Source organism: Mobula birostris, chromosome 22 (genome assembly GCF_030028105.1).
Source record: "Mobula birostris isolate sMobBir1 chromosome 22, sMobBir1.hap1, whole genome shotgun sequence".
Lineage (NCBI taxonomy): Eukaryota > Metazoa > Chordata > Chondrichthyes > Myliobatiformes > Myliobatidae > Mobula > Mobula birostris.
In genome coordinates, this window is record NC_092391.1 from 12,242,529 (window position 1) to 12,268,219 (window position 25,691).

General features: G+C 43.3%; 1 protein-coding gene across 1 annotated transcript in view; it reads right to left on the bottom strand.

Moving 5' to 3' along the window:
• Window positions 1–9,835: 9,835 nt before the first annotated feature.
• garnl3 (GTPase activating Rap/RanGAP domain like 3) overlaps window positions 9,836–25,691 on the bottom strand; it is a 403,971-nt gene continuing 388,115 nt past the window's right edge. Inside the window, exons 28-30 of the mRNA XM_072240887.1 lie at window positions 15,089–15,298; window positions 12,920–13,040; window positions 9,836–10,813 (exon numbers count right to left, since the gene is read on the bottom strand). Coding sequence (XP_072096988.1) covers window positions 10,654–10,813; window positions 12,920–13,040; window positions 15,089–15,298 — 491 coding nt within the window. The 3' untranslated portion in view covers window positions 9,836–10,653. The remainder of the gene's footprint in view (window positions 10,814–12,919; window positions 13,041–15,088; window positions 15,299–25,691) is intronic.

Below are 25,691 nucleotides of genomic sequence, written 5' to 3' on the forward strand. Positions count from 1 at the left end.
ATTGAACTCCGAATTCTGGCTGTAATAGCGTCCGGCGAACCATTATGCTGCTGTGGCCTCTTCTCCTTTGACCAGGTCTGTGGTCGTCTGCTCAAATGTGAGGAAGCAAATGTTCCTGGATCGATAATTCAGACTCTGATAACGAAGATGCGGGGGCATGAGAATGAAATCTACCAATGTAGAATTTAAATTTAAATCACTAATAAAAACTACTTCAATTACATAGCTTTGCCTACATATAACTCCAGGAAAGCAACATCAGGATAATCTGACACAGGCATATAGCACGGAAGCAGGCCCTTCAGCCCGACTCGTCTTTACTGTCCAAGGTGCCCAGCTAAACTGGTCCCACCTGGCTGTGTTTGACACTTGACCCTCTTAAACCTTCCCTACCCATCCAAATGTCTTTTAAGTGTTGCTATTGTACTCCATTATGTTTTGTAATTTCAAAACATTAAGCTAATTCAAAGGAAGACTCAGGAGTCCAAAATCTAACTTTGAGTTTACTTTAAGCGAGGCATGCAGATTCACCCTATCCTCGTTATATGCGTCTTCAGACAATGCGGATTCACAGTTATGCGAGGAACCTATTTCTACCGACTTCTCATTATATGTGTCCAAAGCTCACAGTTATGCGAGGAGCACCGCTTTCCCGCCGATACAAGTCAGGTGCGCACACCTCACAGTCTCACTCCCGCCAGTCTCACATTGGTTTTGGCAACAGGTGGATGTGCAATCTTGCGCTCTTAAACTTTTGTGTTTTTACCTACGGTGCAGTGATTTTGTGATTGAAATATTTAACTATGCCTCCTAAGCGTCCGATGTCAAGTCCTGGGCCATCAGCCAAGTGGCAGAGGACCGCTTTAACACTTGGAAAAAAAGTTGGAAATTATAAACGGGGCAGCGTCAGGCGAAGGTAACACAGTTCTGGGACGCTACCCTGTGCCAGCTATGATAGCTGAGTTAGGCATCACACCAAAGCAGGTATTTAATGCAGACGAGACCGGGCTTTTCTGGATGCATATGCTGAAACGCACTTACATAGGTAAGGATGAAAAAACTGCGTCAGCTTTCAAGGCAGCAAAGGGTAGATTGACTTTGCTTATGTGTTCCAATGCCGAAGGAGACTGTAAGATGAAGCCTCTCTTAGTTTACCATTCACTAAGCCCACGTGCTCTTAAGGGTTTGAGTAAGAATATGCTTCCTGTCCATTGGGTAGCTAACAAGAAAGCATGGGTCACTGGTCAAATCTTTGAAGATTGGTTTGCTAATCATTTTGCTGTTGAGGCTGAACACTACTGCTGGGAACAGAATCTTGCCTTTAAAGTTCTTTTGTTGCTTGACAATGCGCTAGCCCATCCTAAACATTTGGACAGCATTCATCCTAACATAACAGTGCGTTTCCTGCTGCCTAACACAACATCGCTGATCCAACCAGTTGACCAAGGTGTGATATCCACATTCAAGGGGTATTTTTTACAGCGAACTGTCTCTCAGATGCTGCAAGCAGCGGACAATTTTGAAAATCCCGGGAGTTTACCAATGGTGAGGGAATGGTGGAAGCCCTTCAACATCAGACATTCCAGCAACAACACTGATCAATTCTGGAAAGAGGTCAGGTCTTCCACTCTGAAGCAACTGGCAGAATTTCTTAAGGCTGCGGAACATTTGGCACAAATGGCGATGGACATGGACCCAAGTTTAGAACGGAGTCAACATTTCAGTCGTTCCCTGCAGTCAGGCCTTCTTCCCTCCAAGCAAATTTATGCTGAAAAGCAAAATGCTGCCAAGCAAACAATCCTCACCACTTTCTTCAAACTGGTGTCATCTCCTGCTGCCGGCAGTACTGAGAGTTTTGTGAGTCTTCCTTCACCCCTTTGCTGTCCTTAATGATCCTGACGACCACAACCATCCACCTCATCCATGTAAAGCTGTCCGACACAACAACAACCACTCATCTCCCAGAGCCAACACACCTGCCACTGTTGGTGAGTACTGTACACCCTGGTATGTTAACTTTCTATGATTTATTACATTGAATATACCTTAAATTGATGAAATATAATATGAATGTTGCCTTGTGGTACTGTGTTTGTGTCATATTGGTATGAAAATGTGAATAAATTACAGATAAAACATATCTAGGAAGCCCTCAAGAACGCATCCCTATTTTCTCCATTTAAATAATTATTCACATTATGCGTCGACTTCGAGGAACGCATCCCCTGCGTATAATGAGGATAGGGTGTACCACGTGGTAATGTGATAACAGATGCAGTTCACGTATTTATGCATATCACTCATAATTATTTAAACGAACAAGGGTGCTTAATCAAATGATATATATACAAAATTACTCAAATATTACTGAAATATTAAATGTACAACCTTCAACCACCTCCTTTGGCAGCTCATTTCAAATACAGGTTCCCCCTCTGTGTGAAAGAGTCCCTATTAAATTTCTCCCCTCTCACAAGAACCTGTGCCCTCCAGTTCTTGAGTCCCCAATCCTGGGAAAAAGACTGTGCGTTGACCCTACCTGCGCCCCTCAATATTCTACACACTTCTATAAAATTACCCCTCATTCTCCTATCGTCATCATTATGTGCTATTGTCCTTATGCCCGGCTGAAGGGTCTCGGCCCCGAAACAAAACTGTACATTTTTCCATAGATGCTGCCCGGCCTGCTGAGTTCCTCCAGCATTTTGTATGTGTTGCTTGTATGTCTTCCAGTTTTAATTTCCACATTCCTGGAAAAGAGACTATCTATATCCACCCATGATTTTACACATGGTCGCTCGTCAGCCCCTTACCTTCCAAGAAACACAGTCCAGTTCAACTTCTCCCTATAACTTGAGCTCTAGAGTCTAGGCAGCACTTGGGGTCTTGTGTATAATTTTGCTCATCCTGCTAGATTAAAGGGATTATCAAATTTCAAAGTACATTATCAATGCATGTATACATTATACAAACTGGAGATTCATCTCCTTACAGGCAGCCATGAAACAAGTTGGTTGGATTTTAAAAAAATCCAACAGACACCCAAAGTGCCGAGAGAGAGGAAAAAAACGAATTGTGCAAACAATAAAAGCAAGCAACCAAGACCGGAGGTAGTGCAGAGATGATTCACGGGATGCTACCAGGACTCGAGGACCTGACTTTATGTCAAGAGGCTGGTCGGGTGAGGACTTGTAGGACATTGAGGGGTAACCTGCATAAAATCACGTGGACTGCTTCCAATGCAGGTAATGAATTTTAAACGGTGCATGATACTCCCAGCAAAAATCAAAATGATGGAAGAATTTAGAGAATCAGGCAGCATCTGACGGGGGAAATGGACAGTCGACAACTTGGCCAAGATCCTTCATCTGGATTCATACTGCCACTATGGTCTCACCATTGCTCTTTTCCATTGTAACAATACTGTAAGTCCAATGTGAAATGGCCAACACTATTTATCTTCCTAATTACTTCACACACACGAAATACTGGAGCAACTCAGCAGATCAGGCAGCATCTGTGGACAGTCGACATTTTGAGCTGAGACCCTTCATCAATACTGGAAAGGAAGGGGGCAGAAGCTGGAATAAGAATGTGCAGGAGGGGAAGGAGTACAAGCTAGAAGGTGATAGGTGAAGCCAGGAGAGGAGGTATGTAGGTGGGTGGGGAGGAAGGATGAAGTGAGAAGCTAGGAGGGGGAAGAAGTAAAGGGCTGGAGAAGAAGGAATCTGATAGCAGAGGAGAGTGGACCATGGGAGAATGGGAAGGAGGAGGGACACCACGGAGAGGTGATAGGTAAGAAAGGAGCCAGAATGGGGAATGGAAGAAGAGAGAAGGGTACCTGCCTATTAGCTTTCTGTGATTCTTGTACACAGACATCCACATACCTCAGTACCACAGCATATAGTTGTCACTTTTTGTTTAAGCAACACCCGTGCAGAATGAAAGCAATGTAAAGTGAAATTCCTCCTCTACTGTTCACTCTGGCCTAAGGCACACATAGCGTCAGTTGGGAGCATACATCTCAAATCAAAATTTGTGTGACAATGGATCACACACATGAGTTTGCATCAAGGGCTGAGCAGTGGTAAAGTTTTGAATAGCAACCTATGGGGAAAAAAAAACTCAAAGTGCATGGACTCCTTGGAGATTTTCCCACGTCTACAACACAGAATTGTAACTGGAACAATCTGACAGTGACTGTCTCAGTGATCTGAGCTGAGGACATGTCTAAATGCTTTGGCGTCATTCAGCATTATCAGTGTCTGAGTTGATCTGAGAGGGGATATATTCATCTTTCATATGGGAGTATGGAAAGAATCTGAAGTTGCAGCAATATTTCAGGGTTATAACTCAAATCTGTTGGATTAGGCTGTAGAATTGCTACATTATTTGTATTTTTCTTGTAGTTTAATTTTCCTCTGCTTCCTCATAATTATTATAACTTTTACATAATAATAAATGTTATACATTTTATACAACTAATTTTGTTTATATGATTAGTTATATATAATTTTGTATAACTAATTTTTATAATTACAATTATAAAAACCTAAATAAATTTATATAATTATTTCTTATAATTTAATCACCTTGTATGTGTGTAATTGCACAGGGATTTGTTGGTAATTGTATACTGTAACTGATTTTACACTTTTCTAGAAGTCTCTTTGCAGCCTATGTCACCCACTTCATAGGTTTCCTCATATCAATGGAATGTCCTTTATCTGAGTTGGCTAGTTTTTAGTATAACATGACCAATACTTATTTGTTCTTTGCCTGTTCTTTGTTCTAGTAACACTTAATATAATGCCGTGACCAACACGTTTCACACCTCATTCTTCTGAAGAATTTTCTTGATCTCAAAATCCAACAAAAAGTCTACTCTCTTATCCTATCAGATTCCTTCTTCTTCAGCCCTTTACCTTTCCCTGTCCTTTCGGGACACTGACAGGAGGTTCTGTGGGTGGGAACGAGATTTCCAGATGGTATGTTGTCTCCTGGGTGCCAGGGTCTGGGACATCTCAGCTCAAGTCCTCAGCATTCTTAAGTGGGAGGGTGAACAGCCAGAATTTGTGGTCCATGTAGATACCAATGACATGGGTAGGACTAGTGAAGAGGTTCTGGATTGGGAGTTCAAGGAATTAGGTGCTAGGTTAAATAGCAGGACCTCCATGGGTTGTGGTTTCAGGATTGTGCACCTGTGCCTGTGCTGGTGAAACCAGAATTAGGAAGATTATACGGTTTAATTTGTGGCTAAGGAGTTGGTGTAGGAGGGAGGGCATACAATTTTTGGATCATCGGACTCTCTTCCAGGGAAGGTGGGACGTGTACAGACAGGATGGTTTGCACCTAAACTAGAGGGGAACTAATATCTTAGTGGGAAGGTTTGTTAATGTTGCATGGTGGGGTTTAACTGGAATTGCAGGGGGGTGGGAACCAGAGTGCCAGAACAGTTAGTGGAGAAGGTGTGGAGGCAGATGTTGGTAAGACCTCAGACAAAATTACAAACTGAAAGGATGAGTGTGGTGCAAGTAGTGTCCTAAGTTATATACACTTCAATGCAAAAAGAATCGTAGGAAAGGCGGATGACAGTGCTGAAGATGAGGTGGCTGGTTTACAACAGAGGCAATGTGTAGTGAGGAAATGCTGTTGATAGGGCAAAATTGCAGTCAACAGAATGAGTTACAATGTAAAAGGTAGACAATATCAAAAAGGTGAATACAGGACTGAAGGTGTTGTATCTGAAAGTGGCAGTATATGGAATAAGGTAGATGAATTTATAGCACAGTTGCAGATTGGGAGGTATGATGTTGTAGGCATCACTGAATCATGGCTGAAAGAAGATTGTAGCTTGGAGCTTAATGTCCAAAGATACAGGCAAGAAGGCAAAGGAAGATCATTAGAAATTGGTGACATAGGGTCAGAAGGTGTAGAATCATTGTCAATAGTGCTAAGGAACTGTAAGGGTAAAAAGACCTTGATGGAAATTGTATACATACCCCCCAAACAGTCATAAGGCTGTGGTCTACAAATTACAACAGGAGTTGGAAAATGTATGCCAAAAGGGCAATGTTAAAAGAGTTATGGGAGATTTCAATATGCAGGTAGATTGGGAAAATCAGATTGGTGTTGGATTCCAGGAGGGTGATTGAGCCCCTAGGGCATCAATAAAACAGAATTGATTAGAGAGCTTAAGGTAAAAGAACCTGTAGGGGTAAGTGACCATAATATGATCAAATTCACTCTGAACTTCGAGAAGGAGAAACTAAACTCAGATGTATCAGTATTACAGTGGAGTAAAGGGAATTACAGAGGCATGAGTGAGGAGCTGGCCAGAATTGATTGGAAAGGAACACTGGCAGGGATGACGGAAGAACAATGGCCAGAATTTCTAGAAACAATTGGATGGCACAGGATATATACATCCCAAAGAGGAAGAAGTATTCTAAAAGAATGATGATACAACCGTGGCTATCAAGAGAAGTCACAGCCAGTATAAAAGTCAAAGAGAGGGCATATAATAGAGCAAAAATTAGTAGGAAGTTAGAGGATTGGGAAACTTTTAAAAACCAACAAAAGGCAACTAAAAAGTCATTAAGAAGGTAAAGATGGAATACAAAATTAAGCCAGTCATTAATATTAAAGAGTACACCAGAAGTTTCTTCTGATACATAAGGTGTAAAAGAGAGGTGAGAGTGGATATCGGACTACAGGAAAACAATATTGGAGATGTAGTAATGGGGGACAAGGAAACAGTGGATGAACTTGCATCAGTCATCACTGTGGAAGCCACTAGCAGTGTGGTAGAAGTTCCAGCTTTCAAGGGGAAGTATGTGAAGTTACCGTAACTAGAGAGAGGTTTTTAGGAAACTGAAAGGTCCAGAAGGTAGGTAAGTCATGTGGATCAGCTGGTGTACACCCCAGAGCTTTGAAAGAGGTGGCTGAAGAGAATATGGAGGCACTAAATATGATCTTTCAAGAATCACTAGATTCTGGAAAGGTTCTGGAGGACTGGAAAATTGCAAATGTCATTCCACTCTTAAAGAAGGGAGAGAGGCAGAGGAAGGGAAACTATCGGCCAGTTAGTCTGATCTCAATGGTTGGGAAGATGTTGGAGTCGATTATTAAGGATGAGGTCTCAGGGTATTTGGAGGCACATGATAAAATAGGCCCTAGTCAGCATGATTTCCTCAAGGGAAAATCCTGCCTGAAAAACCTGTGAGAATTCTTTGAAGAAATAACAAACAGGATAGACAAAAGAATCAAGTGACATTTGTGTACTTGGATTTTCAGATGGCATTTAACAAGGTGCTACACATGAGGCTGCTTAACAAGCCACGAGTCCCAGAGGGGCTTGTTACTGTGCTGTATCTCTAAATACATAAGTAAAAAATGCTGTGCTGATCCTTTAACCTACACCAAAATCAATCTAACCCTTCCCTCCCACATAGCCCTCCATTTTTCTATCTACATGCCTACCTTAAATATCCCTAATGTATCTGCCTCTACCAGAAGCATGTTCCATGCACCTACCACGCTCCATGTAAAAAAACTTATCTCTGACATCCCCCCCTATACTTTCCTCCAATCACCTTAAAATTATGCACTCTTGTCATAGACATTTCTACCCTGGGACTATCCACTGGGTCTTTGACTATCCACTCAATCTATGCCTCTTATCAACTTGCACAGCTCTACCTAGCAAATCACCTCTCAGTCTCCTTCACTCCAACCAGGAATGCCTTAGTTCGCTCAACATATCCTCATAATATATGTTCTCTAATCCAGGCAGCATCCTGGTAAATCTCCTCTGCACCCTCTCTAAAACATATGTATATTTTTGTATTTAAATGTATATCTTTATGTATAGCTTTTCATAAATTCCATTTTTTTCCTACAAATGCTTACCACCACCCCAGGCAGTGCATTCCGTGTGCCTCCCAATCTCTGTGCAGAAAAACTATTTCTGCTGTCTGTTGGCGCTCCCTACCACTGACCGAGGGGTCTGCGCTCCCCACCACTGACCGAGGGGTGCCTACCGCTGACCGAGGGCTCTGCGCTCCCTACCACTGACCGAGGGCTCCGCGCTCCCTACCACTGACCGAGGGGTCCGCGCTCCCTACCACTGACCGAGGGGGTCCATGCTCCCTACCACTGATCGAGGGGGTCCGGGGTCCCTAAAACTGACCAAGGGGTCCACGGTCCCTACCACTGACCGAGGGGTCCACGGTCCCTACCACTGACCAAGGGTGTCCGCGCTTCCTACCACTGATCGAGAGGGTCCACACAGCTGGGCGGCAGTGTTAGCTGTGAGGAGGATGCTAAGAGGATGCAGGGTGACTTGGATAGGTTAGGCGAGTGGGCAAATTCATGGCAGATGCAGTTTAATGTGGATAAATGTGAAGTTATCCACTTTGGTGGCAAAAACAGGAAAACAGATTATTATCTGAATGGTGGCCGATTAGGAAAAGGGGAGGTGCAACGAGACCTGGGTGTCATTATACACCAGTCATTGAAAGTGGGCATGCAGGTACAGCAGGCGGTGAAAAAGGCGAATGGTATGCTGGCATTCATAGCAAGAGGATTCGAGTACAGGAGCAGGGAGGTACTACTGCAGTTGTACAAGGCCTTGGTGAGACCACACCTGGAGTATTGTGTGCAGTTTTGGTCCCCTAATCTGAGGAAAGACATCCTTGCCATAGAGGGAGTACAAAGAAGGCTCACCAGATTGATTCCTGGGATGGCAGGACTTTCATATGATGAAAGACTGTTTGAACTAGGCTTATACTCGTTGGAATTTAGAAGATTGAGGGGGGATCTGATTGAAACGTATAAAATCCTAAAGGGATTGGACAGGCTAGATGCAGGAAGATTGTTCCTGATGTTGGGGAAGTCCAGAATGAGGGGTCACAGTTTGAGGATAAAGGGGAAGCCTTTTAGGACCGAGATGAGGAAAAACTTCTTCACACAGAGAGTGGTGAATCTGTGGAATTCTCTGCCACAGGAAACAGTTGAGGCCAGTTCATTGGCTATATTTAAGAGAGAGTTAGAGGGCCTTGTGGCTAAAGGGATCAGGGGGTATGGAGGGAAGGCTGGTACAGGGTTCTGAGTTGGATGATCAGCCATGATCATACTGAATGGCAGTGCAGGCTCGAAGGGCCGAATGGCCTACTCCTGCACCTATTTTCTATGTTTCTATGGTCCCTACCACTGATCGAGGGGTCCAGGTCCCTACCACTGACCGAGGGGATCCACGCTCCCTACCACTGACCGAGGGGGTCCGCACTCCCTACCACTGACCGAGGGGTCTGCGCTCCCTACCGCTGACCGAGATATCCACAGTCCCTACCACTGACTGAGGGGTCCATGGTCCCCAGGTTGGGAACCCCTGCACTGAGGCTGCACAATGCCTCAACTCCATTAACTTGAGTCATCCACATTTTGCTGAGGTAAAGACGGTTGCGAGCTTCAAGTTCCTGGATGTAAATATCACCCACAATATACTCCCTGGCCAAGCCAGGTGGATGCTTTGGCCAAGAAAACACACCAGTGTCTCTACTTCCTTAGAAGGCTAAGGAAATTCAGCACGTTCTTGGGGACACTCACCAATTTTTACAGGTACACTATAGGAAAACACTCTTGGCAGATACCGACTGTTCTGTCAAAGACTACAAGAAATTACAGAGAGTTATGTACGCAGGCCAATATATCACAGTGGCCAGCTCCACCATCTCAGAATCAGAACAATTTGGCCACCTGACACAGACTATTAAAAGAGAACCCATACGAAAATAACATTGTCCAACATTATCCCAGATAATAAATACAGATTTATTTAAGCATATTTTTCACAAAGACATTTCCAGAGGCCCACCTCAGGAGGAAATACATTAAGAGGAGACAGAAAATGCTTGTCGTGTTTTTCTTCCCGATTTCCATTCACTTTAACAAAAATATTCACTTATCAGATGAACTGAACTTTATTTTAATTTGTAAAGAAAAAGACATTTTAAATCCCTTAATATTCATTTCATATTAATTAACAGAATTATAATCTACCTTCACAACAGTGCTCAACAGCACTGAAAATAGATATTTTTGTAGTTATGAATTCAGTAATTTTTGAGGCAACGTTTGAAACACAATACATTTACATCTGTTACTTGGCATAAAACCATAGGAATACAATATTTTAAGACAGTTGGTGTTTTTTTTTCCATCACAGAGGTCCAGCAACAGTGTCGACAGTACATATTCATTGAGTACAAAAAAAACACTGCTAAGAGGTCAAGGGTCAAAGGTCAAAACCAAACATCAGGCCATTTAAACAAAATGTACAAATCTCAGCCCACAAACGTCTTCCATTCAACGAGATAAATACACTGTAATAAATAAAATCGCCTGCAAAAATATTCCAAACCTTTTAGTGGAGACGGTTGTTAAGTGCGCGGAGGTTCACATTAAATTAAGAGAAGAGGTTATCGGTCTTGTGGAAGTCAACAACAGTGGTGGATCTGAGCAGACATGCACTGTACATTTTGGGCGGGGAACAATGGGTTACAGATTCATCGCATGGTCTGGGGCAGGAAGAAGGGACCTTTTCTCTCTTTTTTTAAAAAAAAACGAGGAAACAAATGTCTCTGTACGTTTTCACTTCAGGTCCAAAACTTCGTCGTCGAAAGATGCGTTCAGGTGAAATAAACAGCTGGGCAGGGGGCTCTCGATCTTGGCTGCTGTTGTGTCTGAGTCGGAGCTGGTGGATAAGTGGCGCTGGGCTTCCGATTCTGTATCCATGACCTCCGCCAGAATCCTGGAACAGGAAAGCAAAGCAGAAAGGGTTTATTGGTCATACAAGATGTAGATGCAATAACCCTTCTCAGTAGGTCAGACTGTTTACTGGTTTAGAGTTACAGAAAACTACAGCACTAAAACAAGCCCTTCAGTCCATGCCGAACCATTGCTTATTCTCACATTTTATAATTATTTTATTTTTGAGATACAGCACAGTAACAGCCCCTTCCAGTCCTATGAGCCTGCGCCACCTATTTACACCAATGTGGCCATGTAACCTAGTAACCTGTATGCCTTTGGAAGGCGGGAGGAGACTGGAGCATGCGGAGGAAACACGCGTGGTCACGGGGACGACGTACAGACTCTGCAGAGACAGTGCTGGGAATGGAGCCCTTGTTGCTGGTGCCGTAAAGCGTTACGCTAACCGCAATGCTACCGTGGCAGCGCATGGAATGAGATATGGTGAAAAGCTTTTGTTTGCATGACATCCGGGAAGATCATGCCACGTGTAAGTACATCGAGGTAGTGAGAAGATAAAAACAGAATGCAGAATGTAGTGTTCAGCTGCAGAGAAAGTGCCGTGCAGGTAGTCCAATAGGGCAGAAGACATAGGCCACTCAGCCCATCGAATCTACTCTGCTATTCCATCACGGCTGATTTATTATCCCTCTCAACCCTATTCTTCTGCTTTCACCCCGTAACTTTTGATGCCCTGACTAACTAAGAACCTATCAACCTCTGCTTTGAAGTGCTGTAGTATTCTATATTCTACACAGAGTGGTGGGCGCATGCTATGGTCTGCCATGGGTGGTGGTAGAAACAGATACACTAGAGACATTTAAGAGACTTTTAGGCACATGGATGATAGAAAAATGGAGGGTTATGTAGGAGGGAAGAGTTTGGTTGATCTTAGAGTAGATTAAAGGGCCTGTACTGTGCTGTAATGTTCTATATTCTATAGTGCAAAGGCCACAATGAGGTAGATTGGGAGATCTTTAGGACACGAGAGATCCATTCAAGAGTTTGAAACTGCAGGATAGAAGCTATGCTTGAGTCTAGTACATACTCTCAAACTTTTGTATCTGATTGGTATCTCCCACACACTTGTTCATATCTGCCTTTGATTGATTTGGGTTAGGAACAGGAGATGAATCCCATTATAACCTGGAGACTACCCTCCACTCTCCCATCAACATCCTGCTCCCTACTCTAGGCAATTGACAGTGGCCAATTAACCTACTGATCTGATCAAACGCTCACTTCTGTGAGACGAAGGAGACAGTGACGGGGAGAAGGTGCAAACTGCACACAACCCATTCTTGGGGTCAGGATCGAACCTGGCTCACTCGAGTTGTGAGGAAGCACCTCCACCAGATGCACCACACCCACCTCTGTGCACTCCGGAGTGAAAGTACGGGATGCTGCAGGTGGGGTGGAAGCATCTCCAAATCCATCGTTGCAATGAGACAACGGCCCACCTGAATGGCACGTCAGCCGTCATCAAGAAACTAAGTAAAGTTAGGTGGTTTGCTTTTAGAGTCATCGGGTAATAGAGCAGTACAGACCAGAAATAGGCCAAGTTAGTCCACCTCTCCTTACACCTCAATAGATCATTGGGGTTCTACTGATGGTTGGATTGCATGATAAGTCCTCAGATTCGATTGGCCTTGGTCAAGTTTTAATTTGAAATCTGAGAAGCCACTAAATCCCTGTGGTGAAAACCCGCACAGGAGTCTTAGCAACACAAGGTCAGGCAGCATCTATTGGAAAAAAGTACAGTGGACATTTCGGGCCCAGACCCTTCGGCAGGACTGGAGGAAAAAAGCTGAGGAGTAGATATGAAATGTGGGGGAAGGGGAGAGAGGAATGCCAGGCGATAGGTGAAGCTTGGAAGTGGAGGGAGGGATGAGGCAAAGAGCTAGAAAGTTGATTGGTAAAAGAGAAAGAAGGCCATGGAAGAAAGAAGAAAAAGGGTGGGGTTGGGGTGAGGAGCACCAGAGAGAGGTAAGGAGATAGCATGAGAGAGGGACAAGGGGATGGGAGATGGTGGTGGCATTACTGGAAGCTTGAGAAATTGATATTCATGACACCAGGTTGAAGGCTACCCAAACCTCTTGTTCTTTACCTGTCACTGCTCGTCGATCTCACGGCACCTTTCCTGGGCTGTTCGTCTGTTCCTTTCCGAGACCACTTTTTGTGTTTTGGAGCACCATCAGATTTGGTCGTAGTTGAGTCCGTCGTCAGGCCTACAGTGTGAAGGAGGTACAATGTTCAGCTGTGAAGAGGAGCTGCCAGCTCAGAGGCAAACACACACCGTGACCAACCCCTTGAAAATGATAACATAAGGAAAATTCATCCCATCCACCCTCTTAGACCCTGGAATATTGAAGAGTACTGCAGAGAAATGGGAATCATGGAACAACAAACATCTTTCAAATCGGTTATTGCTAGTAAAATATTTATTCTTTGATTCGGCAAAATAAAACCAAGTTGCTGAAGGAACTTAGTGGGTCAGGGACAGTCATGGAGGGAGATGGACATTCAACATTTACTTGGACTGAAAGAGCGGTGGCGAGATGGTCAGTTTAAAGTGGTGAAGGGGAGGGATGGAGCAAAAGCTGTCAGGTGATAGGTGGATCCATGTGACGAGAGGTTGATTGGCATATGAAGTCATTTGCTCATTGGTGCCATTTTCTCATTGCCTCATTTGGAATGGGAAAGGAGGCAACCCTGACCGAGTGTAACTGTGTGGCAAATGAAATATGTTCTTTAGAGCTATGACACTGGCTGTCTTGTGCAACTGAGCATGAGACTGGGAGAGGAGTGGGAAGGGATAGAAGGGAAAAGAAAAAGAAAGAGGAAATAGAGAGGGGGGCAGTATCAGCAAGGGATGGAGGGAGCCAGAAGAAACACATTCAAAGATGTAATAACTCCAACTTCAGTGGACTGCACTTGTTAAGAAATCTTGAATAATGTTTAATCCACATCTCCCACCGAGGTTTTGCCTGAAGGTTTCAGATGCACACTTTGTAAGTGCCTGTCAGCTGATGGCTCTCTTATGCCATGTTTCACATCCACAGAGTGAGCTGCAGATACCCCACTCTGTCCAGACCCTGGGAAGGGTGGAAATGTGAGCTGCAGATACTCCACTCTGTCCAGACCCTGGGAAGGGTGGAAATGTGAGCTGCAGATACCCCACTCTGTCCAGACCCTGGGAAGGGTGGAAATGTGAGCTGCAGATACCCCACTCTGTCCAAACCCTGGGAAGGGTGGAAATGTGAGCTGCAGATACCCCATTCTGTCCAGACCCTGGGAAGGGTGGAAATGTGAGCTGCAGATATCCCACTCTGTCCAAACCCCGGAAAGGGTGGAAATATGAGCTGCAGATATCCCACTCTGTCCAAACCATGGGAAGGCACCGCGTCTGTGAAAAACTCAGAGACCTGCTTTGTGTCAGGCATTTTAGTGACTAGCTGGCCTCAGGAAGGAAAGAGGGGATTGTCACCTTCCTGTACTTTAAATATAGGGGGAATAGAGCAGGAGTTAAAAAATAAATAAATAACTATATACATGTATATTTTATATGTTATTTCCTGCCTATGCAAACTCAGATGGGCTTTTGAAAGGGAAAGAATAAACACTCCTTGAATTTTAACCATTTTCAGATTTCCAAAGATCATAGAACATGGAATATTACAATACAGTAAAGGCCCTTCAGCCCACAATGCAATGCCAACCCTTTAAGCTACTCTTAAGATCAATTAGACACTTCTCCCCCACCCACATAACCCTCTGTTTTGTATCATTGTGCCTATCTAAGAGTTTCCTAAATGTCCCTAATGTATCTGCCTCTACCACCACCCCTGCCAGGGCATTCCATACACCCATCACTCCCTGTGTAAAAAACTTACCTCTGGCACTCCCCCCCCCCCCACATACTTTCCAACAATCACCTCAAAAGTAAGCCTCCTTGAATTCCCCATAACCGCACTGGAAAAAAAAATCTTTGGCTATCCACTTGATCTTATTATTTTGTACATCTCTATCAAGACTCCTCTCATCCTCCCTCATTTCAGAGAGAAAAACTCTAGGTCATACAAGCTCTCCTCGTTTAAGTCAAGCTCTTCTAAGCCTGGTAGCATCCCGGTAAACCTCCTCTGGATCCTCTCTAAAGATTCCACATTGTATCTTGTAGACCAATACAGTGTCAAAACGTTGATTTGTTCATCTTTGCTATCAAGAAGGCCAGTTTCAGCTTGCCAATTGGAACAAAGGTGAAGTGAGCATCTCTTACCCAGCAATTCTTTGCGTGTTCTGCATGCAATCTCTTTGATCTCCATGCGGGACAGTGAGAGTGAATGGGTTACTGGCATCGGCGCGGTAACACTGGACGTGGGTGTTGTGGCAACCTTTGCAACCAGGGGGGACTTCAGAGGCCGTTCGATGCTCCTTCCAACGAGGTTGCTGAGGGGAATCTTGTAAATGTGTTTCCACTGAATCTCCCCTTCAAATATAACACAACAGCACGGTCACAAGTTAGCCACAGCAACACACACAAAAGTAGCACACGGACTGCTAGGACGGGAAACAGCTTCGTCCCCCGGGCTGTGAGACTACTGAACTCCCGGCCACCACCCAGGTCTCATCATTTATGAAGCACCAATAGCATTATACTGTTCACTTTTTAACTTCTTTTGTAAATGCACCCTATGCTAAATATCAATCTTCTGGAATGTATTTAATTATTTGTTAATTTATTTGTGGTAATATTCTGTTACGTGTTGTGTGTGTGAGTTATATGTACTGTGTTGTGCACTTTGGTGTGCAGGAATGTTATTTCATTTGGCAATACACATGAAAATAAACTTGATATTGAAAATGCTGGAGGTATTGAATATATAATTTATATATAATATATAATATATAATATAATATTTGTATTCTGTAAGATTGGGAGGTTTAATATCTATGTACTAACTGGGTTTATATTTATATATCATAATTACAACAATGTAATCCCAATAACTTTGTATGATTACCATGTTATGTTAATCTTTATCATTACGATACTAATAAAAAGATTGAAAAAGAAAAAAAGAAAATGCTGGAGGAACTCAGCAGGTCAGACGGCTTCAGTGGAGGGGAATAAATAGCCAACGCTTTGGCTCCTTGGTCTTCATTAACTTCGCGTGTCGAACAAATCTCCGCCCAGGTCAGGGTTGACACAATGTACAAGTGATGAATGAAAGCCTTCCTGGCCAAAGAGAGCTAACCTGGATCAGACAACGGACCACATCAACACAGCCTGCCATCAGTGGAGATATCCCTGAGATGAACTGCATTTCTGAAAATTGCTTTACAAGATGGCAACTCAATTTATAAACAGCATTGGGTCATAGAAAGTAACAGTACAGAAACAGGCCATTCAGCCCACAGAGTCCCTGCTGGTAATTAAGCACTCAGTGATCTTACAGCACCTGGGATCACTTATGGGGTTCAATTCCCACTGCTGTCTGTGAGGAATTCTCCGTGTTAAATATATGGATTACGACAAAAGGAAAAATGGCTAGAGTCGCTTAGCACTTTAGTGCAAGGGTGCTTAGAGATATAGAAAACCTACAGCACAATACAGGCCCTTTGGCCCGCAAAGCTGTGCCGAACATGTCCCTACCTTAGAAATTACTAGGCTTACCCATAGCCCTCTATTTTTCTAAGCTCCATATACCTGTCCAAAAGTCTCTTAAAAGACCCTATCGTATCCACCTCCACCACTGTTACCGGCAGCCCATTCCACACACTCACCACTCTCTGCATAAAAAACTTACACCTGACATCTCCTCTGTACCTACTCCCAAGCACCTTAAACCTGTGCCCTCTTGTGGCAGCCATTTCGGCCCTGGGAAGAAGTCTCTGACTATCCACACGATCAATGCCTCTCATCATATACATCTCTATCAAGTCACCTCTCATCTTCTGTCGCTCCAAGGAGAAAAGGCTGAGTTCACTCAACCTGTTTTCATAAGGCATGCTCCCTAATCCAGGCAACATCCTTGTAAATCTCCTCTGCACCCTTTCTATGGCTTCCACATCCTTCCTGTAGTGAGGCGATCAGAACTCAGCACAGTATTCCAAGTGGGGTCTGACCAGGGTCCTATATAGCTGCAACATTACCTCTCAGCTCCTAAATTCATTTCTATGATTAATGAAGGCCAATACACCGTATGCCTTCTTAACCACAGAGTCAGCCTGCGCAGCTGCTTTGAGCATCCTATGGACTCAGACCCCAAGATCCCTCTGATCCTCCACACTGCCAAGAGTCTTACCATTAATACTATATTCTGCCATCATATTTGACATACCAAAATGAACCACTTCAGACTTATCTGGGTTGAACTCCATCTGCCACTTCTCAGCCCAGTTTTGCATCCTATCAATGTCCCGCTGTAACTTCTGACAGCCCTCCACACTATCCACAACACCTCCAACCTTTGTGTCATCAGAAAACTTACTAACCCATCCCTCCACTTCCTCATCCAGGTGATTTATAAAAATCACAAAGAGTAAGGGTCCCAGAACAGATCCCTGAGGCACTCCACTGGTCACTGCTGGTTTATTAGGTGCGTTAAAAATCAAACTTACAAAAATTAGTGAAAATAACGAAAGCTGCCAGTATTTACAGACAGATATCTATCAGAAATCACATTAACAGCTCCCAGCTTATTCTGGTCCAGTGTGAAAACCTGGCAGCCCCCATCTCCCTCTCACTGAGGGCAATGAGCTCCCTTTATTCAGCACTAGGACCTACCATCTTTAAATACCAAAGTTAACACATGAATTAGAATATGATGCACCCCACAATGTAGTTACAATTATATTACAAGATAAACAGAGGTATCTACCTTAAATACAGAAAGAACACATGCACCTTTACACATCCCTATTATGAAAGAAATAGAATATTCCGCCATATATAGGAAGAAAGTCACCATAAAGCCAACCCGGACACAACAGCTCGGTTTAGGACCCAATATGAGAATATACTGGGGAAGAGATTAAGGCGCGCACACTCAGTGCAACAGCAGCAGAATGAAAAGATAATGTGTGTGTGTGCGTGTGTTAGGAGTGCGTTTACTGAGTGCTGTCCACCAAACCCTATGACCACACGGGTTTCCTGCAGGGGCTTCGGTTCCCTCCCATATTCCAAAAACATATGATTAGATGAGTTGGGGGTGTGTGAGATTAGTATGTTGGTGCAGGAAGTGGGGCAACACTTGTGGTCCTCCCAGCACAATCCCCGCTGATTTGATTTGACGCTGGTGACGTATCTCACCGTATGTTTAGATGTACCTGTGATCAATAAAGCTAATTTTTAATTTCACATTGAACACACACAAATCTTATTTTCTGCTCCCATCAGCTCCTCCCACATTGTGCCAAATCACCTGCGCATCTGGGGCAATTTACAGGGGCCAACTAACCTACCAGTCCACATGCTACTGCGATGTGGGAGCGATACTGCAGCCCTTGGGGCCACAGGGAGACCACAAGAAGTCTCTACAGGTAACACCAGGGGTCAGGATTGAACCCGTATCACTGGAGCTGTCTGGCTGCAGATCCTCTAACTCCACCTTAGATGAAAATGGCATCGTTGAGCACACTTACAGGGAGAACTCCCCCCAGAAAGCAACATTCATCATCAAGGACCTCCACCATCCACAGCATGCTCTCTTCTCAGTACTACCATTGGGCAGGAGGTGGAGGAGTCTGAGGTCCTATACCACCAGGTTCAGGGACAGTTATTACCCCTCAGCCATCAGGCTCCTGAACCAGAGGGGATAGCTCACTACAACACTGAACTGATTCGACAACGACAGGCTCAAGAACTCAAGTTCTCAGTATTATTTTATTTGGACAGATTGTCCTCTTTTGCACATTCATTGCTTGTCTTTGATTATTTCTCGATTTTCATAATTTCTATTGTATTTCCTTATTTTCCTGTGAATGTAAGAAAATGAATCTCGGGATAATATATGGTGACATATCAGAATCAGGTTTAAAATCACTGGCATATGTCATGAAATTTGTTGTCTTTGCAGCAGTAGTACAATGCAATACATAATAATAAAGAAAAAAAACCTGAATTACAGTAAGCACGTAGATATTAAATAGTTAAATTAAATAAGTAGTGCAAATACAAAAATAGAAAAATAAGGTAGTACTCATGGGTTCAATGTCCATTAAGAAATTGGATGACAGAGGGGAAGAAGTTGTTTCTGAATCGTTGAGTGTGTGTCTTCAAGCCCCTGTACCTCCTTCCTGATGGTAACAATGAGAAGAGTACATGCCCTGGGTGATGGGGGTACATATATGTACTTTGATAATAAGCATATCTTGGAATTTGAATATTCATAGCTGGAAGTGAATTGAAGGGTCTGAGAGATAGGTGGTTACTCAGATGGACCTGAAACGGCTCTTGAATCTGTATATAGGACTTGCTCGGGCAGCACTGAAGTTTACAATGACAACTTTGCAGCCGCCTTCACTGGGAACCGTGGAGATGGTCGTCTGAAATCCTGCAACCAATCACACAGCAAATGGATCTCCGGGAGGATCCTGAGAGAGCTTGAATTCAACAAATACTACAAGGCGAAGGATTTAAAGTCCAAAGTTCAAAGTAAGTTTATTATCAGATTTATGTATATGTCACCATATACTACCCAGAGATTCATTTTCTTGCAGGCATTCACAATAGAAATACAATAGAATCAATGAAAACACACACACACGAAGACTGATAAACACCCAATCTGCAAAATAAGGCAAATTGTGCAAATACAACCCACATCCCCAAAAATAAATACATAAATAAATAAATAACACTAAGAACATGAGTTGCAGAGTCCTTGAAAGCGAGTCTGTAGGTTGTGGAATCAGTTCAGTGTTGTGGTGAGTGAAGTTATCCGTGCCAGTTCAGGAGCTGCTAGTTGCAGGGTAATAGCTCCTCCTGAATCTGGTAGTGTGGGATTTAAAGCTCCTCTGTCTTCTACCTGATGCAGCTAGTGAGAAGAGAGCATGGCCTAGACGTTGCCTTCTGGTGGGCAGTACCCCTTGTAGATGTGCTCAACGGTGAGGAGGGCTAAAGTTGTGTTAAAATGTCAGGGAAGCTGAGTTTTGAATTTTGAATTTTAACAGGATTATGCTTTTCAACATTAAATGCAGAAACAGTTTCACAAACTAAAGCACTGCCTGCTTTCTGCTTCTGGATGAGAAACATATTTGCTTCATTTCCCAATGCACTGTTTTAAAGGAGATGAGATTCTGGTATTGGCAGAAAGACAATGTTTGGGTAATCCCAGGTGTGGCTAGCTATTTTTACAGATCCTTCATAGGAAGCATCCTATCCAGATCATCGCGGCTTGGCACGACAAGTGCTCCGCACGTGGTCGCAAAAACCTGCAGAGAATGTGAACACAGCTCAGTCCACCACACAAACCACCGACTCTGTCTATACTTCCCACTGCCTGAGGAGAGCAGCCAAGTAATCAAAGCACCTTGCCACCCCAGTCGTTTTCTCTTCTGCTCCACCCCCCCACACCACCTTCCATCAAGCAGAAGCCACAGAAGAACTAGAACACATACCATTGGGGCGAGGATAGTTTCTACCCCACTGTCATCAGCACCATCACGATGTGCCGTGACGTACGACGTGGCCCATCACGGTCTGTCCATGACCATGACTGTTCTTGGCAAATTTTTCGACAGAAGTGGGCAGTGTCTTTACAAGACGGGCGACCCCAGCCATTATCAATCCTCTTCAGAGATTGTCTGCCTGGCGTTCGTGTTTGCATAACCAGGAATTGTGATATGCACCAGTTGCTCATACAACCATTGGCTACCTGCTCCCATGGCTTCACGTGACCCTGATCGTGGGGCTAAGCAGGAGCTGCAGACTAGCAGAGGGAAGGAGCGCCTTATACATCCTTTGGTGGAGACATATCTTTACCCCGCCACTGAACCCACTATTAAAAAACTTCTATTTTGAGGCTGTGCCCTCTGGTCCCAGCCTTCCCCAGTACTGGAAACATCTTCTCCACAACCACTCTATCTAGGACTTTCAATATTCGGTGGGTTTCCATAAGATTCTCCCTCATTCTTCTAAACCCCAGGGAGTACAGGCCCAAAGCCATCAAATGCTCCTCATTCTTTCATTCCCAGGAGCATGAGGCAGATTGTCAAACTAGGGGACTGTTCAAAAGTCTTGTAACAGCAATGTCGGTGATACCTTTGAGGAAGATGCCCTGGATTCTCCTTACAGATCCCACCATAGAACATAGAACAGTACAGCACAGGAACAGGCCACTTGGCCCACAGTGTTGTGCGAACCAGCTAAAAGGCAAATCAGAAACAGCCAGACATGAATCCCTCCTCCCTACACTGTGTCCATATCCTTCCATCTTCCTTACATCCATGTTTCTTAAAAGCCTTCAATGTATTTGCCTCTACCACCACACCAGGCAGCATGTTCCAGGCATCCACCTCTCTCTGAGTAAAAAAACACACCGATCACATCCCTCTTAAACTTACCCCCTCTCACCTTCAATGCATGCCCCCTTGTATTAGACTTTTCAACCCTGGGAAACAGATACTCTCTAAACCACACAGCATCCTGGTAAATCTCCTCTGCACCCTCTCCAAAGCCTCAACATCCTTCCTATAGTGGGGCCAGAACTGTACACAATACTCCAGATGTGGCCTAACCAGAGTGTTATAAAGTTACAACATAACACTTTTAAATTCAGTGCCTCGTCCAATAAAAGCAAGCATTCCATAAACCTTCTTAACCACCTTATCGACCTGTGTAGCCTCTTTCAAGAAGCTATGAACTTGGATCCCAAGATTTCTCTGCTCAGCAACACGGTCCAGGATCTTGCCCTTCACAGTGTACTGTCTCCTTGTACTTGCCCTACCAAGGCGCAACGCCTCATCTTTAACTGGGTTAAACTCCATCTGCCATTTCTCTGCCCATATCTGCAGCTGATTCATATCATGCTGCATTCTTTGCTAGTCTTCTGCACTATCCACAACTCCACCAGTCCTGGTATCATCTGCAAAACTTACTAACCCCTCCATCTACATTTTCAACCAGGTCAGTTATATCCATCACAAACCGTGAAGGTCACAGCACAGATCCTTGTGGAACTCCACTGATTACAGTCCTCCAGCTTGAATAAATTCTTTCAACGACTACCCTGTGTCTTCGATGTGCAAGCCAGTTCTGAGTCCAGACAGCCAATTCACTGCAAACCCATGCACCTTCCTTGAACTCTGGACTGGCCAATGATGAGTCCCTAAACTCTAGGCCTTGAACTTCGGTCTCAACCAAATCACATCATCATCACTTGTTCCTCCTGCCCACATGGAACCTACCGACAACTTGTTGACCTGGGGAAGGTGGGGAGCTTGTCCACTCTCTGTCAGTCTGACATCCGACCACGGATGTCCCACATCAACGTTGTTAGCCTTTGAATGCTTAATGGAGACTTTGACTATGGTCTGACCTTTAATTTCCCACATCTCAGTCTCTAAACCCTAACCTGATCCCTAATTCCCTTTTGTCACAAACCTATCCCTACAGACCTAAAGATACACAATGAAAAATTTAAAAAAACCTGAACTGTGACTCAATTCAGGCATTCCAGTGTGCTTCTGAACCCAGAGTTAAGGCAAAAACCCAAAGAATTAGGCTATTTGGCCCATTGAGTCTGCTCTGCCATTCCATCACAGCTGACGTACTCATCAAAAAGGCTGGATCCATCCTTGGTTAAAACCTGGATTCCTTTGAGTTAGTGGTGGAGAGGAGATCGCTAAACGAACTGTTATCCATCATGGACAATCAGGCACATCCTCTCATGGCCTACTGAATAAGCAGCCGAGCACACTTTCAAACAGGTTCATTCAGCTCCACTGTCACAAGGATCGTTACAGGAAATCTTTCCTACCAAATGCAATAAGCATATACAACAGTTCATCCCTGTGTGACAGGAGAACACACGTCATAGAACAACAGTCTCTGTTTTATTATTTCGTACATTATTATTGCACATTGGTAAATTATTATTGTATATATTATTATTCTGTACTTTATTATTAGTTAAGTCTGCACACTGCTAAGTGTGTTTTTAAATGTTGCTGTTGTAATTTCCCACTCAGGATCAATAAAATACTTATTATTATTCTATTAATATTTACTTTCCCTCTCAACTCCATTCTCCTGCCTTCTACCTGTAACTGTTGATGTCCCGACCAATCAAGATGATGAGTTTAGATCCCATTATTGACCTAAAACATGTTTCTTTCTCCATAGGAACTGTCTGAATTGTTGGGTGTTCCCAACTTTGTCTGTTTTCATTAAATATTTCCAGTATTTGCACTAATTTTCTTGGTAAATTGTGGTTTCTGCTAAATTGGGACACTTGTGAACCCGTACATTTGGCCCAATTAAGCAGTTACCCAAATTAGCCAAAGTTTCATGGAAATAGTTAAAAAGCATAACAAAGACAAGCTACAATTTAAATGAGTTACAAGTCATGCACTTAAATGAAATGCAGAACAAATTAGATCACTACCAGTATTACCAATTAAGACAGTTCTAAGTTGTCTTACTGCTTATAAAACTGCACATTGATTCTCAATAGTTACTGATGGAAGAATTCATCACTGCTGTGTTCTTTTGATTGATTAGAAATGAACAAAATCAGTGCAGACACCTAGTAGGCGTAATAGACTGCCTTCATTGCCTTCCTGCATAAAGTCAAATAAAAAACAAAATTATCAAAAATTTCTGCTTTTTGAATCAGCGTCTGCTGGCCCAAATGCATAACATAATGCAAGCACCCACAATGAATGCTGTTTAAAAACTGTTTGTTAATGTCTAAAGGCTGTTTTCGGTATTTCTAAGCCTGAACATTTTAAAGCACAGTGAGCAAAATAGTTCTGAATTGTCTTACTGCTTATTTCTCACCAACTATCAACAACAAAAATCACTGCTTTCTGAACACAAACACACAACTGGCACTGTTAAAAAGCTGTTCGCTCTAAGCATGGTGTAGAGTCTAACAGCCACACAAGGGCATGCGACTCGCAATAGTTGGATACTGTTTGGCAATAGTCCCGTGTCCCAATTAATTTGCATAGTGTTTCAAATAAATGAAGGGAATCCCGGCTATATTCTTGTCCTAAATAAGCACCTGCCTTGATTAACCAATGGCCTAATTAACTGGAATCCACTGTATAATATATAAAAGTCACATGTACATACATGAATATACATTGTATATACACACACACATATATATTGTACTGTGTAAATGTCTTAGGAACATGTAAAAAACTTTGTAAAGCAAAAATGCTTTCAGAAATAATGAAATGAAGTTTCTAAATATCAATAAAAACATAAAGAGCAGTAAACAGTAAAAATTAAAACAAATTTGATGTGACCACCTTTTGCCTTTAAAACTGCATCAATTCTCTTAGGTATACTGTTGTCCCATTTTATAAGAAAATTGGCTGGTTGGTTGTTCCAAGCATCTTGGAGGACTTCCCACAGTTTTTTCTGCAGACTTTGGCTGTCTCGCGTGCTTCTGCCTCTCCAGGTAATCCCAGACTGCCTCGATGATGTTGCAATCAGGGCTCTGAGGAGATCATACTATCTGAAACTAATATTAAAAAATCTAGGGTGCCTACAACGTTATAAATAGACACAGCATATTAGGATCAGGAGTGGAGCTCAGTGTGGTCTTCTGCTGATGTAGCCAACTGTCACAAAACGTGTAGCCAGACAAGACACGGTTGCTGAGTGACATTCACTCTGTGGCCACTTTATAAGGTACATCCTATACCCAGTAATATGGCCATGATCATGGTCATCTGGTGCCGTAGCCTATCCACTCCAAGGTTCAACGTATTATGCATTCAGGAACGCTCTTCTGCACACCACTGCAGTAATGTGTGGTTATTTGAGTTACTGCTGACTTCTCATCAGATTGAATCAGTCTGGCTATTTTCGTCTGACATCTCACTAACAAGGTGTTTTCACCTACAGAACTGCCACTTGCTGGATATTTTTGTTCTTCATACCATTCTCCAGAACTGTTGTATGTGAAAATCCCAGGAGATCAACAATTTCTGAGGTCCTCGAAACACCCCAATCGGCACCAACAACCATTCATGGTCAAAGGCACTTAGATTACATTTGACCATGTCTACATGATTTTAATGCACTGAGTTGCTGCCACGTGATTGGCTGATTAGATATTCGCATTAACAATCAAGTGTACAGGTGTACCTAAAAAAGTGAGCTCTGAGTATATATCAATGGATTCCAGTGAATTGGGCCGTCGGTAAATGAAGGTGACTGATGTGGTGTTTAATAGCTACAGCACCAGAAGACCATGAAGATACAATACTTCTTCCTCTTTTGGATGCATATACCCTGTGCCTACCAAATTGCTTCCAGAAATTTCAGCCATTGCTGCTCTGCCGTCATCCCTGCCAGTGTTCTCTTCCAATCAATTCTGGCCAATTCCTCTCTCATGCCTCTGTCATTCCCTTTACTCCACTGTAATACTGCTATATCTGACTTTAGCTTCTCCTTCTCAAATTTCAGGGTGAATTCAATCATATTATGATCACTTTCCCCTAAGGGTTCTTTTACCTTAAGCTCGCTAATCAATTCTGGTTCATTGCACAACACCAAAGTCTGAATAGCTCATCCTCCACTGAGCTCAACCATGAGCTGCCTAAAAAGCCATCTCATAGACACTCTAGAAATTCCACCTCCTGTAATTAAGCACCAATCTGATTTTCCCAATCTACCTGCATATTGATATCCCCCATGA